Source organism: Geotrypetes seraphini, chromosome 1 (assembly GCF_902459505.1).
Source record: "Geotrypetes seraphini chromosome 1, aGeoSer1.1, whole genome shotgun sequence".
In the NCBI taxonomy this organism is placed as follows: domain Eukaryota; kingdom Metazoa; phylum Chordata; class Amphibia; order Gymnophiona; family Dermophiidae; genus Geotrypetes; species Geotrypetes seraphini.
The window spans coordinates 302737244-302757450 of NC_047084.1; the positions used below are offsets into that span (position 1 = coordinate 302737244).

At 42.6% G+C, this 20207-nt stretch overlaps 1 protein-coding gene across 2 annotated transcripts in view; it reads right to left on the bottom strand.

Annotated features, from left to right (window-relative positions):
- LOC117365097 (nucleophosmin-like) overlaps window positions 1-20207 on the bottom strand; it is a 149505-nt gene that overhangs the window by 89649 nt on the left and 39649 nt on the right. For both annotated transcript variants that reach the window (XM_033955061.1, XM_033955051.1), the window contains one exon: window positions 13369-13421. In XM_033955061.1, coding sequence (XP_033810952.1) covers window positions 13369-13421 — 53 coding nt within the window. The remainder of the gene's footprint in view (window positions 1-13368; window positions 13422-20207) is intronic.

The following is a 20207-nucleotide window of genomic DNA, read 5'->3' on the forward strand; positions in this document are numbered from 1 at the left end:
AGGGATGTTCCAAGTGGTATGCCTCAAGGTTCTGTTCTTTTTAACATTTTTATAAATGATATTACTGAAGGGCTATCAGGTAAGATTTGCCTCTTTGTGGATGATACCAAAATCTGCAATAGAGTAGACACACTAGATGCTGTGAACATGATGAAGAAAGACCTGGCGAAGTTTGAAGAATGGTCTTAAATTTGGCAGCTAAAATTTAATACTAAGAAAAGCAAGATCATGCATTTGGGCTGCAAAAACCAGAGGGTACGGTACAGTTTAGGGGGTGAAGAACTTATGTACACGACGGAAAAGTGGGACTTGGCTATGATTGTATGTGATGATCTTAAGGTGGCCAAACAGCTTGAAAAACTGACAGCGAAAGCTAGAAGGATGCTAGGTTGCATAAGGAGAGGTATAGCCAGTAGGAAAAAGGAGGTATTGATGCCTCTGTATAAGACTATGCTAAGACCTCATTTAGAATATTGTGTACAATTCTGGAGGCCCCACCTTCAAAAAGATATAAAAAGGATGGCGTTGGTCCAGAGGAAGGCTACTTAAATGGTGTGTGATCTTCGTGATAAGGCATATGGGGATAGACTTAAAGATCTCAATCAGTATACTTTTGAGGAAAAGCGGGAGAGGGGAGATTTGATAGAGACGTTTAAATACCTACATAATATAATGTGCATGAGTCGAGTCTCTTTCATTTGAAAGGAAGCTCTGCAATGAGAGGGCATAGGATGAAGTTAAGAGGTGATAGACTCTGGAGTAATCTGAGGAAATACTTTTTTATGGAAAGGGTGGTAGATGCGTGGACAGTCTCCCGGAAGAGGTGGTGGAAACAGAGACTGTGTCTGAATACAAGAAGGCTTGGGGTAGGCACATGGGATCTCTCAGAGAGAGAAAGAGATATTGGTTACAGTGGATGGGCAGACTAGATGGGCCATTTGGCCTTTATCTGCCGTCATGTTTCTATAAGAACATAAGAATAGCCTTACTGGATCAGACCAATGGTCCATCAAGCCTAGTACACCGTTCTCACAGTGGCCAGTGCAAGTCACTAGTACCTCGTCAAAACCCAAGGAGTAGCAATATTCCATGCTACCGATCCAGGGCAAGCAGAGGCTTCCCCCATGTCTTAATAAGAGACACTGGACTTTTTCTCTAGGAATTTGTTCAAACCTTTCTTAAAACCAGCTACGCTATCCGCTTTTACCACAACCTCTGGCAACACGTTCCAGATCTTAACTATTCCGAGTAAAAAAATAATTCCTCCTAATGGTTTTAAAAGTATTTCCTTGCAGTTTCATCAAGTGTCCCCTGGTCTTTGTAATTTTTGACGGAGTGAAAAATTGATCCACTTGATCCCTTTCTACTCCACTCAGGATTTTGTAGACTTCAATCATATCTCCCCTCAGCTGTCTCTTTTCCAAGCTGAAGAGCCCTAACCTTTCCAGTCTTTCCTCATACGAGAGGAGTTCCCCTTTATCATCTTGGTCGCTCTTCTTTGAACCTTTTCTAAGCACCGCTATAACTTTCTTGAGATAAGGAGACCAGAATTCAATGTAATATTCCAGATGAAGTCACACCATGGAGCAATACAGGGGCATCTAAACATTCTTAGTCTTGTTAATCATCCCTTTTTTAATAATTCCTAGCATCCTGGAACATATTTGCTAAAAGCAGTAATGGAGGGAATAAAAAATTCTGAAGCAAACTGTAGAAGGATTTATGGTTCACTTAGCAGTATTATAAACACGTTACGTTTCTGTTAAGTGGTCTAGAGAAAACCATAACCTTTTAATCAAGTTCAAATATCATGGTCTAATTATACGACACAAACCCAGGCTAATGAGAAATATCTTTATTATGAAAATAGAAAAATATAATTCACAAGCCAGCTGCAGAATCTAAGTATTGTTCAAAATATCTAATTACACAAATGAAACTCAGTACATGATTATCACAATCTACTGGTTAGACAACTAAGTAAAACTTCTTGTTACACACACACTATTCCTTATAATAATAATCCCTGATTAGCAAATGATTATATTATCACCCAGGTAACTTTTCAACCCTTTACCTTTATCAATAGATTCCTATCTAATTCCCAAGCTAATAAAAGTAATTTCCGTATGCTCACCCTTAATTAGCCTCTCCGGCACGATTAGGTGGAAGAGAAAATTTTCTTGTCAGCTGGAAGACGTCAGGAATACCGTTGTAAAAGTTACACGTGTTGAAGATCCTTGATGAGGCTATAAATCATCAGCAATAAGTTCCGTTTATCTGTGCTAAGTTCAGAACAGTTTTTAAATGTCCGAATTTCTATCTCTTAGGCAGAGAATCACACAAGGTAACTTACAGGTCTAATTATTGAAAGAAAAAGTTTACAATTAGAACATCTGTGAGCAGATCTGAGCTTCCCCGGACCTTATCACAGACTAACTAATTATTAATTAATTAGCACCTTTCTTTTCTTGAATCTCATCAGATGACTTCCTCGGACCAATCCAGAAACAGAACTTGATGAATAGCCTTTCTGTATAAAGTATCATATATGCTGGAAGACCCAGGGCTGTTAGACAGATAAGAACAGAATAATTTCTTCAAGATTCACACTGTCCCATTATTAAAGCACAGATGAATGCCCTTGAATAGCAACATTCGGGTACATCCCCATAATGCATCATTCTTCTTACTTCTTGCAAAATTCATGCTGGAAAGTTGCTTGCAGAGAGATTCTTGAAACAATGGTTCAGGCTTGATGACATCATAGAGGCCTAACCTCAGGTGTGAATACGGAAATATCCCTACAGTCCCCCCTTTTGGAGGAGAAATAACTTCAATGGAGTCTATTTCACCTTCAACCTAACTAAGTAGGAAAGGATCGACAAGACCCAAGGTGATATAAAAATGCATAAACATAAGCAATACCATATAAATCAGCAATAAATCAAAGATATCAATAATCAATGTATAATAATCATAAAGGCAAGGGCAAAATATGTGAACCCAGCCAAATAAATGAATAAAATCACTGAATAATGGCAATATATGATAAAATCAAAAATCATAACTACTTAGCAAGGCACAAAAGGTATGCCAAAGCAAAAGTTAAGACAGAAAGATCATAATCAAAAATACGGCTAGCAAAATTACTCTTTCATAGCCGCAATGAAATCATGCATTCTTAAGTCTGTATGTGATGGTTTCTGTTGAATAAGACGTCTAATCCGGATGGTCTCATAGAGTGCAAAAAACAGAGAACCCAAATAAGAGAACCCACAAGATGGCAAAAATTGGAATAACAACAGTGATAAAAAGATCAATACTGCGGGTATCAACAACTTCATGTACATTGGAGGAGCCAATATGAAAGTCCTCAATATGAAGCTTATCATTATCAACTTTCAGTTCAATGGTGTGGGAAAGTTTTGTCATCAAATATTGTTCCACTTCAAGGGTAAAGTTGATGGAATGTCCACGGAAAACATCCAGGATTTCCAATTCAGTTTCAGTAGGAGTAGAGTCCAAATGGAAAAGAGAAACATCGAAAGAAGATGTTCTGGAGCAGGATCTGGAATGGGAAGAACAAGAAACCAGGAGAATCTTGAAGGACAACACGGGACTGCGGACCAGGATCGATTACTTTGGTACCAACGCCAATCAGCAGGACAACCAGGAACAGCATCGGCAGAACTCGTTTCGCCATCTGAAAAACAGAAAAGAGAGAGAACAGCCTAGGCTGTTGCTAGGTTAATGTCTTCATCACAACAATGGTTTCATCCTGGGCAAATTTACTGGGATGACATGGTCTCAGTTGATTAATGTGGACCCATTTAAGGACATCTGCACCTGGAGAATTTGATTTGATGCAAATTTGATAAGCCACAGGTGAAGCTTTTTCCACTATAGGGAATGGACCATGCCAACTTGGCAAAAATTTACTTTCTTTGGCCTTGGTTTTGCCAAAATTGTAATAGAATACCTTGTCGCCAATTTGGTATTCCTTTGTGGTAGTCCTATGATCATAATAGGCTTTTCTACCTTTAGCAGCAATTTCCAGATTTTTCTGGGCAAAGGAAAATGCACCCTGTAAATGGTTACGTAAATGGGTGACATATTCATGAGCAGTAGTAGCGCTAGAAAGATTTACATCATTAGTTCTATACAACAAATGAATTGGTAATGTCATTTCTCTACCTGTCATCATTTCAAAAGGCGTCACCCCCGTAGACCGGTGAGGCGTGGCACGAATAGCCATCAGTACCAAAGGTAACTTCATGTCCCAATTCTTACCAGAGGTAGACACGTACTTCTTCAGGATCGTGATGATGGTACGATTCGCTCTTTCCACTTGTCCCGATGATTGAGGGTGGTAAGCTATGTGCAATTTACTTTTCACTCCGAGTATCTTCCACATGTGTCGCATCACATCCGCAGTGAAATGTGATCCTTGGTCTGAGTCCACTCTCATGGGCAAACCCCACCTACTGAACACATGATTCAGTAACAAGATAGCGGTAGTCTCTGCCGTACAATTGGGTGCAGGCAAGCACTCAATCCACTTTGTAAACAAACAAGTGACAGTCAACATATACTTATTACCTCGGGAGGAACGGACCACTGGGCCAATCCAGTCAATCTGGATGTCGGACCAGGGCATGACCAAACCCTTCTTTCTCAAGGGTGCTCGGTGAAGTGGTGTAGAGGGTTGAAATTGACAACAAGTCAAGCAACCTCTCGTATATAACTGCACATCTTGCCGCATATGAGGCCAATAGGCCACTTGCTTCAGTGTCTCATAGGTAACTTCTTCACCTCTATGTCCAGCACAAGGTTCATCATGGGCATGTTGCAACATGATTCCTCGATATGCACGGGGTACAACCCACTGCACAATACCATGCTTACTCGTCCGAGTGAGCAGGTTCTGATGAATCGAAAATTTCTCTCTGGAGGTGTAGAGTATCCTAAGTTCTTCATCCTTCCGATCGTCTTCAGACAATGGATGATCCTGTGGATTCTGTATGAAGTTATAGAACTTTCCCAGGATAAGATCGGTCTTCTGAGCGGTTACAAGATCAAAGGAAGGGATATCATTACCCCACTGCACTACAGGTGTTTCAGCTACCTGTTTAGCTTGGCGTCGAGTAATAGCATGTACCATCGAGAACAACTCTTCAGGGCATTGCCATAGTTCACCTGACAAAGCACCTTCTTTGGCCAGTTGATCCGCAAGGTCATTTCCGATCTTGTCAGAACTATTAACCTTAGCATGACCTTTCACTTTCTTCCAGTAGATGGTCATGTCATTGTCTCGTACCAATTGATCTAAGGCTAGAATCAAGTCGCCATGATGGACAGGCTTTCCTTTGGAATTTAACATGTCCTTCTTTTTCCACACAGGTAAGTGAGACACAAAGTTTTGACGCACATAATCAGAATCTGTACAGATAATCAGTTCTGGGATCCCCTTTTGTACCGCAGACTGTACAGCGACCAAGGCTGCTACAATCTCTGCGTATTGGTTGGTTTTAGCACCCAATCTATACTTCAAAGTTTTCATAGGTGTGTCGACATTCCACACTACACCTACTCCTGCGACCAGAGTATGGGTCGAGGTCTGGTGGAAGGCACAGCCATCTACGTAGACTTGAGGTATATTGGCACATAGCTGTTCATCATAAAGATGATGACGATGGGGTTCCTCCTCTTCTGGTGGAACATCAGGTTCCGGTATACCTGTAAGAGAATCTTGTTCTGTACAATCATGTAATTCTGCTATCCCTTGGGCTACTGTATTTCGATGTTTCAGGGCATACTTTACCTGTAAAGGCCATCCTTGGAGAGCCAAAGTCCATGAGACTATTCGGCTATTGGAGACACGACCAGTCTTGATCTTGTCACTACCCAAGAAACTAATGGGTTGATGACAAGTCTCTACAATGAGTTTTTCTCCTTGGATGTAACTCCGAAAATGTTGAAGAGCCCAAACAGTTGACAGTAGAGCTTTCTCACATTCAGAATACTTCTTCTCTACATCGGTGAAGCCTTTGCTGGCATAGGCCACCACACGCTTGTCAGAGTCGTATTTCTGGTACAGGACAGCACTCATAGAGTGTTTGGAGAATCCTAGGTCGATGAAGAATTCACGACCACTCTCGGGGTAGGCCAAGCAAGGAAAGTGACTAAGCTGCTCTTTCATCTCTCGCATAGCATCTTCCTGTTCAGGACCCCACGTCCAAGGTACATCCTTCTTTAGTAAGGCAACCAAGGGTCTAGAGATCTCTGCATACTGATCTATGAACTGTCGAGAATAATTGCATATTCCCAAAAATGAACGAAGTTCCGTCAAATTGGTAGGTTTCCTCAACTGTTGTAGGGCCTGTATCCTTTTCTTCTGTGGTCGAAGACCTTCAGAGGAAATGTCATACCCTAAATAATTTAGAGATGTTCGGCACCATTGACCTTTGGCAAGGGTCAATTTAGCTCCTGCATTTTGCAATTGTTGGAACACATGTTCTACCTCTTCCAGGTGTTTCTGAAAGGTGGGACTCTTGATCAGGATGTCATCCACATAGACTAGAGTTCCTCGAGCTTCCGCATCTGGAAGGGCTTTATGGAGAAATATGTTGAACTCAGCTGGAGAGTTCAGAAAACCAAAAGGTGTTCTATTCCACGTGTACTGTTTCTTCCCAAAGGTAAATGCTAGTTTGTATTGATCCGGTGGATGTACAGGAACTGTCCAAAATCCAGAAGCTAAATCCAAACTGGTAAAATACTTAGCTCCTTTGATGGTAGTCAAGCTCTGGTCAAGATGGGCCATAGGCCACCTAGACAAGGGTACCCGCTTGTTTAGCTGTCGGTAGTCCAAGGCAATTCTCCAACTGTTATTCTTCTTCAGGATTGGCCATAAGGGTGAGTTGTATGTACTGTTGCAAAGCCTAATGATACCCCTAGTTTCCAGGGTATCAAGTATCTCTTGCACGGACTCATATGAGGCCAAAGGAATCTTATACTGACGTACGAAGACGGGCTTACTGTGGAGATCCGTAGGAATCTTGGTCACATGTAGATCAGTCAGTCCAGTGTCATAAGAATCCACTGCAAAAAGGTCTCGATACTTGTACAACAACTGTGTGAACTGAGCCTTTTCTTCATCAGAAGAGCACGCATCAGCTAGGTCCACTTGTTCCTTTACCTTAGCATCAAACTTAGAAAAAGGTTGGTTGGAAGAGATTTCCACTTGGTCTTCAATCTGTTCTTGCAAAGATGAAGACTCAATGGCATTCACCGCTTTAGATTGGTCAGACAGAGCTAACTTCCTGGATAAAATCAAAAAATCATTCTCCACTGTTACATGGGAAGTCGATGCATCATATGGCCAAAGGAAGTCCAGTGAAATGAGTCCTTTAGGTGAGGTAAAAATATGGTCCAGTATATCCCCCCCTTGGCAGGGGTCAACAATGGAAGACAAGCTGCCAATGATAGGCAATGTTACCTCAACATCAGGAAAAGATTCACCCACTAGAAAACCCAAATGTTCTCCAGCGGAGAGAAAGACTTCCGTAGGTTGAGCATTGACAATCAATACATGGAAAGAAGAGGTAGGTACTTCAAGACATGGTAAAGCACCTAGAGAAAGACCATACTCGAGAAAAGAGGAATTTGGGTTGAAAAAGCCAATATCATCGAGCATGCGTTGACCATGGGCCAAACGAAGAGGCAGAGCAAAATCCTGCACAAGGCCAGGAATCTTGACGTCTTCAGCACAAACCACTTCACAAACTTGAGGAAGAAGTTGTCCAGCCTTCAGACCATCCATCAGGTCCACATCTTCTACCGGGGTGCCATGCAATCTGCTCCAAAGCACACCATTCACCAAATCAACGTAGACTCCTAGACGAACAAGACATTCGGATCCCAAACACAAGGATGTGTGTAGGCCTTTCACCACAGAAAAGTGATGAGTGAAAGTCTTAGAACCCAGGGTCAGCAGAAGGCTACAAACCCCAACAAGAGGCTTGACCCCCTGACCTGGTATAGGTAGGTGAGTAGAGTGGCGCCGTACAAACGGAACTGATGTTGTTCGCTGAAGTTGACAGTAAAAAGATTCACTAATCATGGAGATGTCACTCTGGAGTAGCAGTTGAGCTTGAACTGGGACAGAACCGTGCAGGTGAACATCAACAAACAAGTCAGTATCATCCTGGTGAAGTACAGCTAGTAGACGAGGATGAGAGGTCAAAGAACTGGAAATAGATGAGGTCGGGTCTTGGACAGTCTCTTGAGGTGGATCTGGCACGGGGAACGTAGACTTCAGAACAATCTCCAAATGGTCAGCCTGGAGAATAATGTCAGATATTTGTTCCTTGGGAACGCTGACAATCTCGCGGTCTGTGGGACCCCCTTCTAGAACATTGGCATACCGTAGCTCCAAAATGTGTGGATCCGCTGAACGCAGGAAATTTATTCGAATTGAAGTATCGTTTCGTTCCACAGTACTGGTAACCTGGGGAAGGCGTGTAGTCGGTACCTTTCCAAAAGGAAGGGGACGAGTCACCTGAGCCCAGACCACTTCTTGGACGTAATCCAAAATAGGCCGCAATCTTTTCAAAAGATCGTTTCCAATCAAAAACTCCTCTCCTGGACTAGTGGTAATAATCACTGGGTGTTTAACATTCATTTTGCCTAACTGCAAGGTTAGCCAAGTTTGACCAACTGTCTCAATGTTCTGATGTCCATATGCAACCAAAGACAAATCACTGGGAACAATCAACAGTGTATTCTGGGTACCCAGGGTAGTCTGCAAACGTTGGAATAGTCCCTGAGTGATCAAAGTCACTTCGGAAGCCGTATCAAGTAAACCGGGACAAGACAAAACCTGTTGGAGAAACAAAGGTATAGTGTACCGTTGACCCATAGGCGTTAACCTACCCAAGAAATACTTGTGTGACTTAATGGAATCCCACGAAGGAAGCCACTCGGTGTTCTCAGATAATTCACTGGATTGTACCATATCTATGTCTTGTGTAGCATCAGGAGATGTTGTTTGGACAGAAGATACAATAGTGGGTGGAGAAATTGGTTCTCGGACTAGTCATGCGTTATCATCCTCTAACAATTCGGGTGTGTCATCCAGGTCATCTACTGAGGAAGCATGGGTATCAGTTGCTACAGACTTGACCACTCGAGTTCCGGAAGGCCTGTAACCGATATTGTTATCCATTCTCCTTGAGGTCTGTTCCTTTCTCGCGGGGACAGATGCTGCCAATTGTTTAGAAGTCAATTCCAGGGCAGAAATACGATCCACCACCTGAGCCAATTGTTCCACTATCACACTGAGGTCACTCTGCTTCTGTTGCTTATTGGGCCGTCTCTTCTTCTGTGTCTTGGGTCCATCCCTATTGGGTGGTGCATCAGAAGAGGAAGTCTGGTCCGCTGGACGAGATGAAACAGGTCCTGGAGTGGAAACTACAGAGCTACTAGGTTCCAAAGCAAGTGAAGTCTGAACTGCGCATACACTCAGCTTAGATTCCTTAGATCGTGCTTTGGGCACCGGTTTCTCAGATGAGCCTGCAGGAACCCTGACTTTATGATCATAGAAATCCTCGGCTACGGCTAGGATCGATGAGTAAGATGCCTTTTTCATACCAGCCACAACCACACTCATATATTCAGGCAAGGCTTTTGCAAAGAGAGAGCAGAATTCTCCATACTCCAGTTCGTCCTCAGAAGGAGTCCTGTCTGGAAAGAAATGTCGTTTCAGACGGAAAGCAAATTCACGGGGATTTTCTTGGAGTCCACAACGCAAATGGAATGCAGCTTTGCGAGATTCAATGGAATCAGCGTATGTACCATAACGTCTTTTGAGTTGTTGTTCCACCTCTAACACATCCGAAGTACCAGTGATGATGGATCGCAACGTCTCAGAACACTCAGAAGCAAAGGACCAACGGAGTAAACGAAGCTTATCACTGTCCTCTGTCACTGCATAAGTCTCAAAGAACTCATGTATTGAGGCCAAATGTGCTTCAATAGTTAGCTTAGTTCCCTCTCTAAAAGGTTCTATCATTTGTTTAAACATCTTCATTATCTGTACGTGATAGGGTGGTATAGTATAACTACCTCCTTTCTTTTGAGTTTCTTTCCCTGTTTCATTATTGTGCTGTGACCTTTGTGGAGAATGTTGTGAAATGTCTGGTGCTTTGGTGCCATCTGGTGGTTGTTTAGGCTCACTGTAAACTGACCTTACAGGGCGTGGTTTAGAGTCAGAAGGTTCAGTGACGTCACAGGAATTTGAGATAGACCTTACAGGGCGTGGTTGCTGCACTGGGCGGTCAGCTAGTGTCACTAATTTCTCAGGGCAGGGTTTGTTACTAGGCAACAAGTCATCTGCAGTAGAATCAGAACACTCCTGCGAATTCCTGTTACTACCTTCACCACTAGAGCTGTAAAAAGAACGAAAGACTGTTCTTGGAGCTGGCGTAGGAAAATGAAGAGGCGACACAGGGGGAGAGACAGTTTTAATATCCCTCTCACTACAAATAGCAACCTTGTCTTGCAAAACTTTCACATCAGCAGCTAACGCAGTTCTTTGGAAGGATATATCTTGAACATTCTGGCGCAGAGCCAAATTATCGGCATCTGCCTGACATAACGAGTTAGTTAACTTTGTGACCTGTAACTCGCTTTCGGAAAGTCGTTTCTGAGACTCAACAAAGTCCGCTTGTAAAGCACATAATTGCCTGTCAGCACGGGCTGCCTTATCATTAGACAGACGTTCGGTAGCGTCTAACTTTTCACCCAGACAAACATAAGCAGAAGTTACGTCCGCTAGTTCATTCTGCAACCTGGACAAAACCTCAGCATGATTTTTCTGACAAGTAGATAAAGAAAGCTGTAAATCTGCCTTCTGAGCCCGGACAGTATTAAGTTGAGTCACTAAAGAGGTACACTTCGCACAAGAAATATTCACTGTACTTTTTTTCTGACTTTCAAGTTCAGCATTCAACTCAGAACATTGATGTCGTAACTCAGACATCACCTGATCAAAGTCGGAATGTTGATCTTCACAATTAGAAACTAACAGTTCAAGGGAATCATTACGAGTCCGTTCTGCTTGCAAAGAATTTTTACAATCCTCTAATTGCTCATATAAATCACTCTGAAGCTGACGTTGGTGAGATAAACCAGAAGAGATAGAAGTTTTAAAAGCCAACAACGCACAGATAAGCTCTGAATAATTTTCTCCTGTAGGTTTAGTACGAGCATGTAGGAGACGCTGCAATACTGAACAGTACGCCTGATTAGAGTCCTCTATATCTGCATGTAATAAACGTACCAGGTCAGAAAAATACACATCAGAATCTGTCTGTTTTAAAACTTGCACAGCTAATTTCTGAAAAACATCCTTTTCAAGAGCATGCCACGAAATCTGAGTTTCAGTGTCAACAGACATAGCTACAGTCGTAAATTAGAAACCTAGATATCCCGGCAAACGAGCCCCCAAAATCTGTAGAAGGATTTATGGTTCACTTAGCAGTATTATAAACACGTTACGTTTCTGTTAAGTGGTCTAGAGAAAACCATAACCTTTTAATCAAGTTCAAATATCATGGTCTAATTATACGACACAAACCCAGGCTAATGAGAAATATCTTTATTATGAAAATAGAAAAATATAATTCACAAGCCAGCTGCAGAATCTAAGTATTGTTCAAAATATCTAATTACACAAATGAAACTCAGTACATGATTATCACAATCTACTGGTTAGACAACTAAGTAAAACTTCTTGTTACACACACACTATTCCTTATAATAATAATCCCTGATTAGCAAATGATTATATTATCACCCAGGTAACTTTTCAACCCTTTACCTTTATCAATAGATTCCTATCTAATTCCCAAGCTAATAAAAGTAATTTCCGTATGCTCACCCTTAATTAGCCTCTCCGGCACGATTAGGTGGAAGAGAAAATTTTCTTGTCAGCTGGAAGACGTCAGGAATACCGTTGTAAAAGTTACACGTGTTGAAGATCCTTGATGAGGCTATAAATCATCAGCAATAAGTTCCGTTTATCTGTGCTAAGTTCAGAACAGTTTTTAAATGTCCGAATTTCTATCTCTTAGGCAGAGAATCACACAAGGTAACTTACAGGTCTAATTATTGAAAGAAAAAGTTTACAATTAGAACATCTGTGAGCAGATCTGAGCTTCCCCGGACCTTATCACAGACTAACTAATTATTAATTAATTAGCACCTTTCTTTTCTTGAATCTCATCAGATGACTTCCTCGGACCAATCCAGAAACAGAACTTGATGAATAGCCTTTCTGTATAAAGTATCATATATGCTGGAAGACCCAGGGCTGTTAGACAGATAAGAACAGAATAATTTCTTCAAGATTCACACTGTCCCATTATTAAAGCACAGATGAATGCCCTTGAATAGCAACATTCGGGTACATCCCCATAATGCATCATTCTTCTTACTTCTTGCAAAATTCATGCTGGAAAGTTGCTTGCAGAGAGATTCTTGAAACAATGGTTCAGGCTTGATGACATCATAGAGGCCTAACCTCAGGTGTGAATACGGAAATATCCCTACAAAACTTATAAAACAAAGGAACTCCCATTTTCATTCAGACAGACTTTAGCAAACTCTACCAGCTCCCTAAAGGGCTCATTAAGAGGCGCCTGCCAAATCGCAAGCTGCTGCTGGCATACTACTGGCCAGATAAGGGGCAGGTTGCCAACACCATCCACCTACATCAATGCAGTTCAGAAGCACTGGTGATGTCAAGATCAGCAAACCTAGGGCTTCTTATAAACAAGCTGGAGACATGGGGGTGGTGGCACAGTACAGACAGCAAACAGTCCAGTTTGGATGGTAAAATATGTGCTATTGCTCATCTGTTGGATGCTACCAGCTTCATAAGGCAGGTCGCTGACATCAGCCAGCACCACAGCAGTCTGGAAGCATCGGCAATTTTAAGACCTGCAGGGGCACTCCTGATGCACAAATTGGAGATACACAGAGTTTCTGACTGGTTTTTGTATTTTGAGAGACCTCTTTCTGGCCATCCAAGACTATGATTTCATAGTTCCAGATATGTTAAAAGCAGTGCAGCTCCCTGAAATTCCCTTTTTAATTCCATAGCAATATAGAATACAGAAAGTGTACAGTCCCAGCAGCATGACATTGCATGAAAACAGCATTAAGTTCCACTGGTTCTAGATTAACCCATTGCAGTCATTAGCTCACATAGGTAGCAGGACCCTGAAACTTAATACCAGGAGGGGGCACACAACTAAGACATCAGAGGCTGAGGGATTAAAGAAAAATCCAAATGACAACACTTACTTTTCTTCTTCTTCTGATTCATCCTCACTGTCATCCTCAAACTTTAACTTTTTCTGTAGAAAGACAGAGGCAGTTTCATGTCAATCCAAGTGATGAAGCAACACCAGTAACACAAAATTGCATATGATGAAATAAGCAATACTGTATTTGATCACATATATAGTTAGCATACGTAACAGTGACTTCAGGCCTCATAATGTTAAGAAAGTATAAACTTATTTATTCAGGGAAGTCATGTGATGCCGAGCTGAGGAGCGGGTGTCAGTGGGAGTAGCTCCTGGGCTATTTCTGTATTAACGCTCTCCCTAGCCATTTTTGCCGCATAAAACTGAGATCTCCCTGAATGTGAATACCTAGAGGTGAAATATTTAGTGGGCATAGCAAATGAAGATCGAATGGCAGTAAACCAACTGCATAAAGACAGAGAACACAACCGCCTTGGGGAGGCAGGATGGTGGAGGTCAAAACAGCAGGCCTGCCCATGGCATGTTCCACCTGGGCAGCAGAAATAAGAGCCTCCATAAATAAGCCTCCATAAATAAGAGCATGAAAGCATGGAGAGCTGTAGTTGGCTAAACTCTGAAAAATATCCACATACTTAGCCATCCTTCTGGCTTTGAGACAAGTAATTTAAACTTTTTAGAATTCTGAAAAAAAAATCCAAAGTTGGCAATTCTAGCCTCTTGAATTCTGTACACATCTCCCAGCCCTCCCCCCCAACAAAAAAACCCATTTGGGCCTGAGGAATATGCCAAATCTATTCCTTAATCTGGCTCTGCATGCTGGCTTTGTCAGCTCCAGCAGTTACACTTGACTTTTTTGATCCGATCTGAACGACTTCAATGGTTTTGCTGTTGAGAGTAGTGATATATTAGATGCTACAGCCTTTATTGGCTTGAATTACAGTTGTTAAACATGTTAATATAGAGTTTCTACAATGGGACTATCCATGCCAACAGTTTTATAGAGCTTATATTTGTGGTCAATATCCTTGTGATATTAAGCTGGATCAAAAAAACCACCTGCAGTCTCCTGGTAGCATATCGAGTGAGACACAGTCACAATGGCATACTGAACACTGGTTCAGTCCTATCTGGGATGCAGCCACGCAGGTTTGGGCTGCCCGCTGGAGTGAGTTGGTCAATGGAACTGGTCTGGAACATCAGTATCCTTTTTAGTGCAAAGTTCTTCTGATACTTAACTGTCTAGTTGCTCACAAGACCAGACAGATGGGATAGACACTTATTTGAATAATCATCAGCTCCCTTATTCTTCTGTACCGAAGTTCCAGGTCATGATTCTTTTCTCTAATATTTGGTACTCTGGTATTTTACAGTTGAAGATCAGCCATAGAAGACTTATGTTATATAAGACCTTAGGAGAGTGGTGATTATTAATGCTGTGGTTTTGAGTGCAATGGTAACTGATTCTAATGTTACCATATCAGTTCTAGTTCCTTTTATACATTTACATTCAACCCCCCCCCCCCAAAAAAAAAAAAATAAAAAACCCAAAAAATCCCAACTTGGTACTCTGGCACTCTACAGTTGTAATACAGCCATAAATGATTTACATTAGTTAAAACCTCAAGAGTGGATTGATGTGGATGTTTTGAGTGTAATGGTTATTGATCCTAATGTTACCATAACAGTTCTGGTTGTAGGCAAGGAGGATATGGTCAGTCAGTCACTGTGGGCACAAAACATAGTCATTAAGACCATGTGAGTCGCTGTTGGCCTATTTTTTTGGCAATACTGGAACGGCGACTGATGTTCCAACAAGTTTCCATGCAAACGATTTGCATGGAGGTTCACCAGAATCCCATCTGATCAGTTGTTGTAAGAGTAACAGAGAGCAACTGACATGTGCAGAGTCAGTTTTGGAAAGCACGAACAGCTGAGTGGCAGGGGAAGCCCCAAAGCAGTCTCCTGTCACTCAACTGTTGGGGCACACAATATCTGCCTCCATTAAAAAAAAAGAAAAAACTCCCCACACCCGACAACAATACCTCCCTGCTACCAACACCGCGATATGCAAGAGGGATGTTCACTCCCTCAGCCACTGGCCCCAGCCCTCCCGAACCAATCCCCCCAACTGAAGATCAGCAAGAGGGATGCCCAATCCCTTCTGCCGCAGTGTTCTTACCCCGCTGAAAACTGCTTCTGCCAAGCCCCCCAACTGACCCCTCCCTTCCCCCCTCTCCTTTATTAAAAAATAAAATTGGCAGGAGAAATACCCCCTCAAGCCCCCCACTCCCCGAACCTCCCCTGTACCTTGTAATTTGATGACAACAGGAGGGATGTCCAGTCCCTCTTGCTCTGCAAGCCACCACTGCAAAATGGCACCAGGAAAGGGAAGGCCCAATATTACATAGAAACATGAGGCAGATAAAGGCCAAATGGTCCACCAGTCTGCCCATCTACAGCATCCACTATTCTCCTCCTCTCCACAAGATATCCCATGTGCCTGTCCCACACTTTCTTGAATTCATGCAGTCTGTCTCCACCACCTCAAACACTATTCCACATATCTACCATCCTTTCTGTAAAAAGTATTTCCTTAGATTACTCCTGAGCCTAACACCAAACTTCAACCTATGCTCTCTCACTCTGGAGCAGCAAATGATACGAGAACAAATTTTTTCCTGTCCCCGCAGGAACTCAATTTCCTCGTCCCCACAAGTTTTGTCGCTGTCCCATTCCTGTAAAGCTCTGCCTTATCTGCACAGACCTTGAACATTTATGATTTTAAAGCGTTTGAGGCTTGTGCAGATAAGGGACAGAGCTTGCAGGAATGGGGCAGGGACAGGAAAATAACTTGCCGGGATGGGAAGGGAAAATGAGTTCCCACAGGGCTGGGGAAAAATTTGTCCCCGTGTCATTCTCTACTCTGGAGTTTTGTTTTAATTGATAAAGACTCACCTCATGCTATTTATGTCATGTTGGTATTTAAACATCTCTATCATATCTCTCCTCTTCTGCCTTTCCTCCAAAGTATACATATTGAGATCTATAAATCTGTCCATGTACGCTTTATGATGCAGGCAACCAACCATTTTGGTAACCTCCTTCTGGACCGACTCTTGTATATATATTTTTAAGGTGTGGTCTCCAGAATTGAACAAAATATTCTAAATGAGATCTCACCAGAGTCTTATACAGGAGCATCAATACTTCAGTTTTCCTACTGGCCATTGTTCTTCTTATGCATCCAAGCATCCTTCTAGCTTTCTTCGTCACCTTTTCAACCTGTTTGGCCACCTAAAGGTTGTCACATACTATTACACCTAAGTCCCGATCCTCTTTCATGCACAAAAGTTCTTTACCCCTTAAACTGTACCGTTCTCTCGGGTTTTTGCAATACAATATGCTCTGCTTGGGGTTTGCCTCTTCTTTGTAGTACGCTTGAAGTCACTGTTTAGCACATTTTACATTCTGGAAAGAGAGATTTTATGCATTTATTGTGAGCCCATTCCACCCAACCTCACATTGACAATTTTTTTTTTCAAGCGTTATGATGGCAGAGATTGACCCTTATGGTATTTCAGATCATGCACTCATATACTTCTGCTTACTCCACGGTCGACAAAGCCAAACAATTTTGCATAGTCTTTTCCCTTGAAGTTATTGGGATATTAGCTTTCAAGATCATATTAGAAAGAAAGAAGTCGAAAGATTTTAAACTGCATAATCAAGCCCATATTTCAGAGACCATCGTTTGGAAGCTCAGGTTCGAAAGAATAGGGCAACTTATGAGGCTTGCCCATTCAACTCCCATAAGGTTCAGTTGCTCGCTTCTCAGTTGACCAACAAATTGATTTCCAGTGCAATAGGTGAGACATTCTAGACAGATGGATAGTGTCCCCATGGCTGCATGCCATCTGCAAAAGGACTCCACTCTGGATTTTTTCTCTGTGCCTCTGCTGCACTTCACTGTGCTCCTTAGCTCTACCTACAGTTTTTCCCTTCTGCACGCATGCCAGCAGAAGTGTGTGTTCTGCTCTCTCCATTTTATTATTTTATTTGGAGTTTTTTTAAATCCCTTTTTTTCAGGGTTTCTTGTTCTCGGAGCGATTATTCAGCTCTGCCTGCATTAAGATCACACCGACTGCGGCCTGTAGCTGACAGGCCAATCCCTGGTGGTACCTGTCAGCCATTCTGCATTTACTTCATAGGAGCTCGGGGCTGTCCCCATCTTTCTCCTTCTACCGAAGAAAGGTTCGAGCCCAGGGTATCCGTAGGATGTCTCCCAGTGTTCCGGCTGAGTCTTTTCATCTCCGCCCATCCCTGAGCATATCTGTTGGTCCACAGGGGTGGAGGTTAAGTCAGGCATAAGGTCTGACTGACAGCCCGAAGATCAGCATGGAAGAGGCATTCCCAGCAAGAGGCAGTGATTCTATGATTCTAGCTACTGTTAAGAGAGCTGAGACAGGCTGCAGCACAGACCATAGTGAGTAAAGACTGTCACAGCTTGAGAGGTGAATCGGGGGAGGTTTGAAAATCGAAGTTTTGAAGGTTTCTGCATGTCCCCTTGTACCACCACCTGAAAAATCCTAAAATCATCGATTTTGCACTTTGTTTAATGTGAAAAATATCGTGATTTTGACAGGAATTTCTTAGCGGTGGCCATCTTGGATTTTTTACGATCATTTTTCTAAAGCTCCCTGCTTCTCAAAACTACAGTTTTTGTCTCAAAACTTGTTGGGATGGAGTCCTTGGGCTCTCCTAATGTGAATTCTTGCCAGGATTGTGCAAATTTAGCACCTCGAGCATCCTTGCGCCATGTTCTGCGTGGCATAGCTGGGAGAGGTGGCAGCACCAAGCTTAGCCTCTCCCATGCTTAAGCAGGTGACAAACTGCTTGGCTAGCTCGGTGGGGTGGCCTTCTTTATTTTCGGGGCTTGGCATGGCTCCTAGTTATGTGAGCCTGGCTGATGATCCTCCACAGCCTAAAAAGCACAAAATTAAGTCATCAAAGGGTAACTCTATGCCCCAGGAGCTGGAAGCTCTCTCAGAATTTATAATACATTTTTGGAATGAGTTTCAAAGCTGGCGTTCATCCCTTGCACTGCCCTACTCCACCTCCAATGCGTCTCTCAGTGGGGGTGCTTCTATGGGCATATCCTTGGCTCAGTCAGCTGCTGTTCTTGTGCTGCCTAATCATGATCTGGAAGATCCTTATGATGACAACCAGCTTGCTAACACTATTTACAGGCGCACTTCCTGAGGCAAGAATCCAGGTCCTGTGTGGTGGATCTGCGGATCCCTCTGGTTTGTAACTTGGGGATGATCCCACAGTTCTGCATTTATTTAAGTCTTCGGCTTTGACGGATCTTTTTCAGAGTTTTTGTAGGAGTTGAATTTAGTAACTCAGCCAGCTCCGTCCACTTCTTCCTCCTGGCTTTGTGGTGTGTGTTTGCAGTCTGCAACCTTTCCCTGGCACACTAATATGAGCAATCTCAACTCAGAGCAGTATGACTCTCCAGAAGGTGCTGTTAAGATAGAAAGAGCCATGTCTTGCTTGTATCCTCTGGCACAGGAGTGCCAGCAGCTTCTGGGTCAGCCTAGGTTGGATTCTTTGGTTGCGCAGATGACAGGTGACTAAGCACACCTCTCTACCCAGTGAAGGTGGTGTGGTGCTTAAGGATATGATGTACCGCTATGTGGACAGTGAAGCTGTGGATCCTTCTCCTCAACTTCCTTTGGCTGGATCAGATTATGTTGCCGATGCATTGTATGACTTTATGCGGGTTTTGGCAACAGCGTCAGCATACTCCATTTCTGCCTGCAAGATGCTCTGGATCATATAATACACTGGTGATTACACTTCCAAGGCTACTTTGGCTAGACTTCCCTTTAAGGGGCAGTTACTGTTTGGCAAGGGACTGAATGACCTCATGAATTCTGTAGTGGACCGTCACCCTAAGACCCTACCTGATAGTGGATCCAGGACCTCTAGATCATGTAAGCCCGTTCTACAGAAAATTTCACTGGTTACCAATGGAGGCAAGGGTCATCTTCAAGTTTTCCTGCCTTTGCTTCAAAATCATAACTGGTTCATCCTCAATCTACCTGTCGCACCATTTTGTATTTCCAGGCACCTCCCGCACACGTAATACCTATCTGTTTGCCTTCCCCTCCCTGAAGGGCTGTATCTACAAGAGATTCCTCGATAGAACACTGTCATTCCAAGCTGGCAAATGGAACAAATGTCTAAATATCTCTCTGACATCTGAAAACACAGAATATAAATAGAAGGATCATGACCAGATACTATGTACTGCAGGAACCATGAATAGATATCTATAATGGATATGGTCCTGTTGCACCGGGACACTTTTTTTTTAAGTCACTGGAGGTATTTTGAGACATTTCATCCAGAAACATGGCTGCAGCAAAATTAAACGACTCAATGGTGACAATTGAGACCTATAGGCAGCCCACACTGAGCTGTGAAAAAATAAACTTGGAAAAATACTGATAAATCTAAGGAACTATCAGTTACTTGTGAGAAGAGCACAAGACAATGACAGGACTTAGAGACTTACAGAGTGAAGAAAGGAGGCGGGTGGGGACGACAAAAAAAAACACAGGAACTTAGGCGACCATGACAGAAACAGTTCCTATCAGCTCTATGAAGACATTCAGGCTGAGGAGAACCACACAAGCACAGTAAATCTACTCAAAAGGTTTCTAGAAAAGTTGCTGGTATACTATTTCCTGCATAACAGATTCCATAAGAGACATCGCCCATATGTGTGTGTGGGATTTTACTAGCATATATGAATATCTAACACAACTCAAACTTGGTTTTGGCAAAGATGAGTAATAAGCCTAAAAG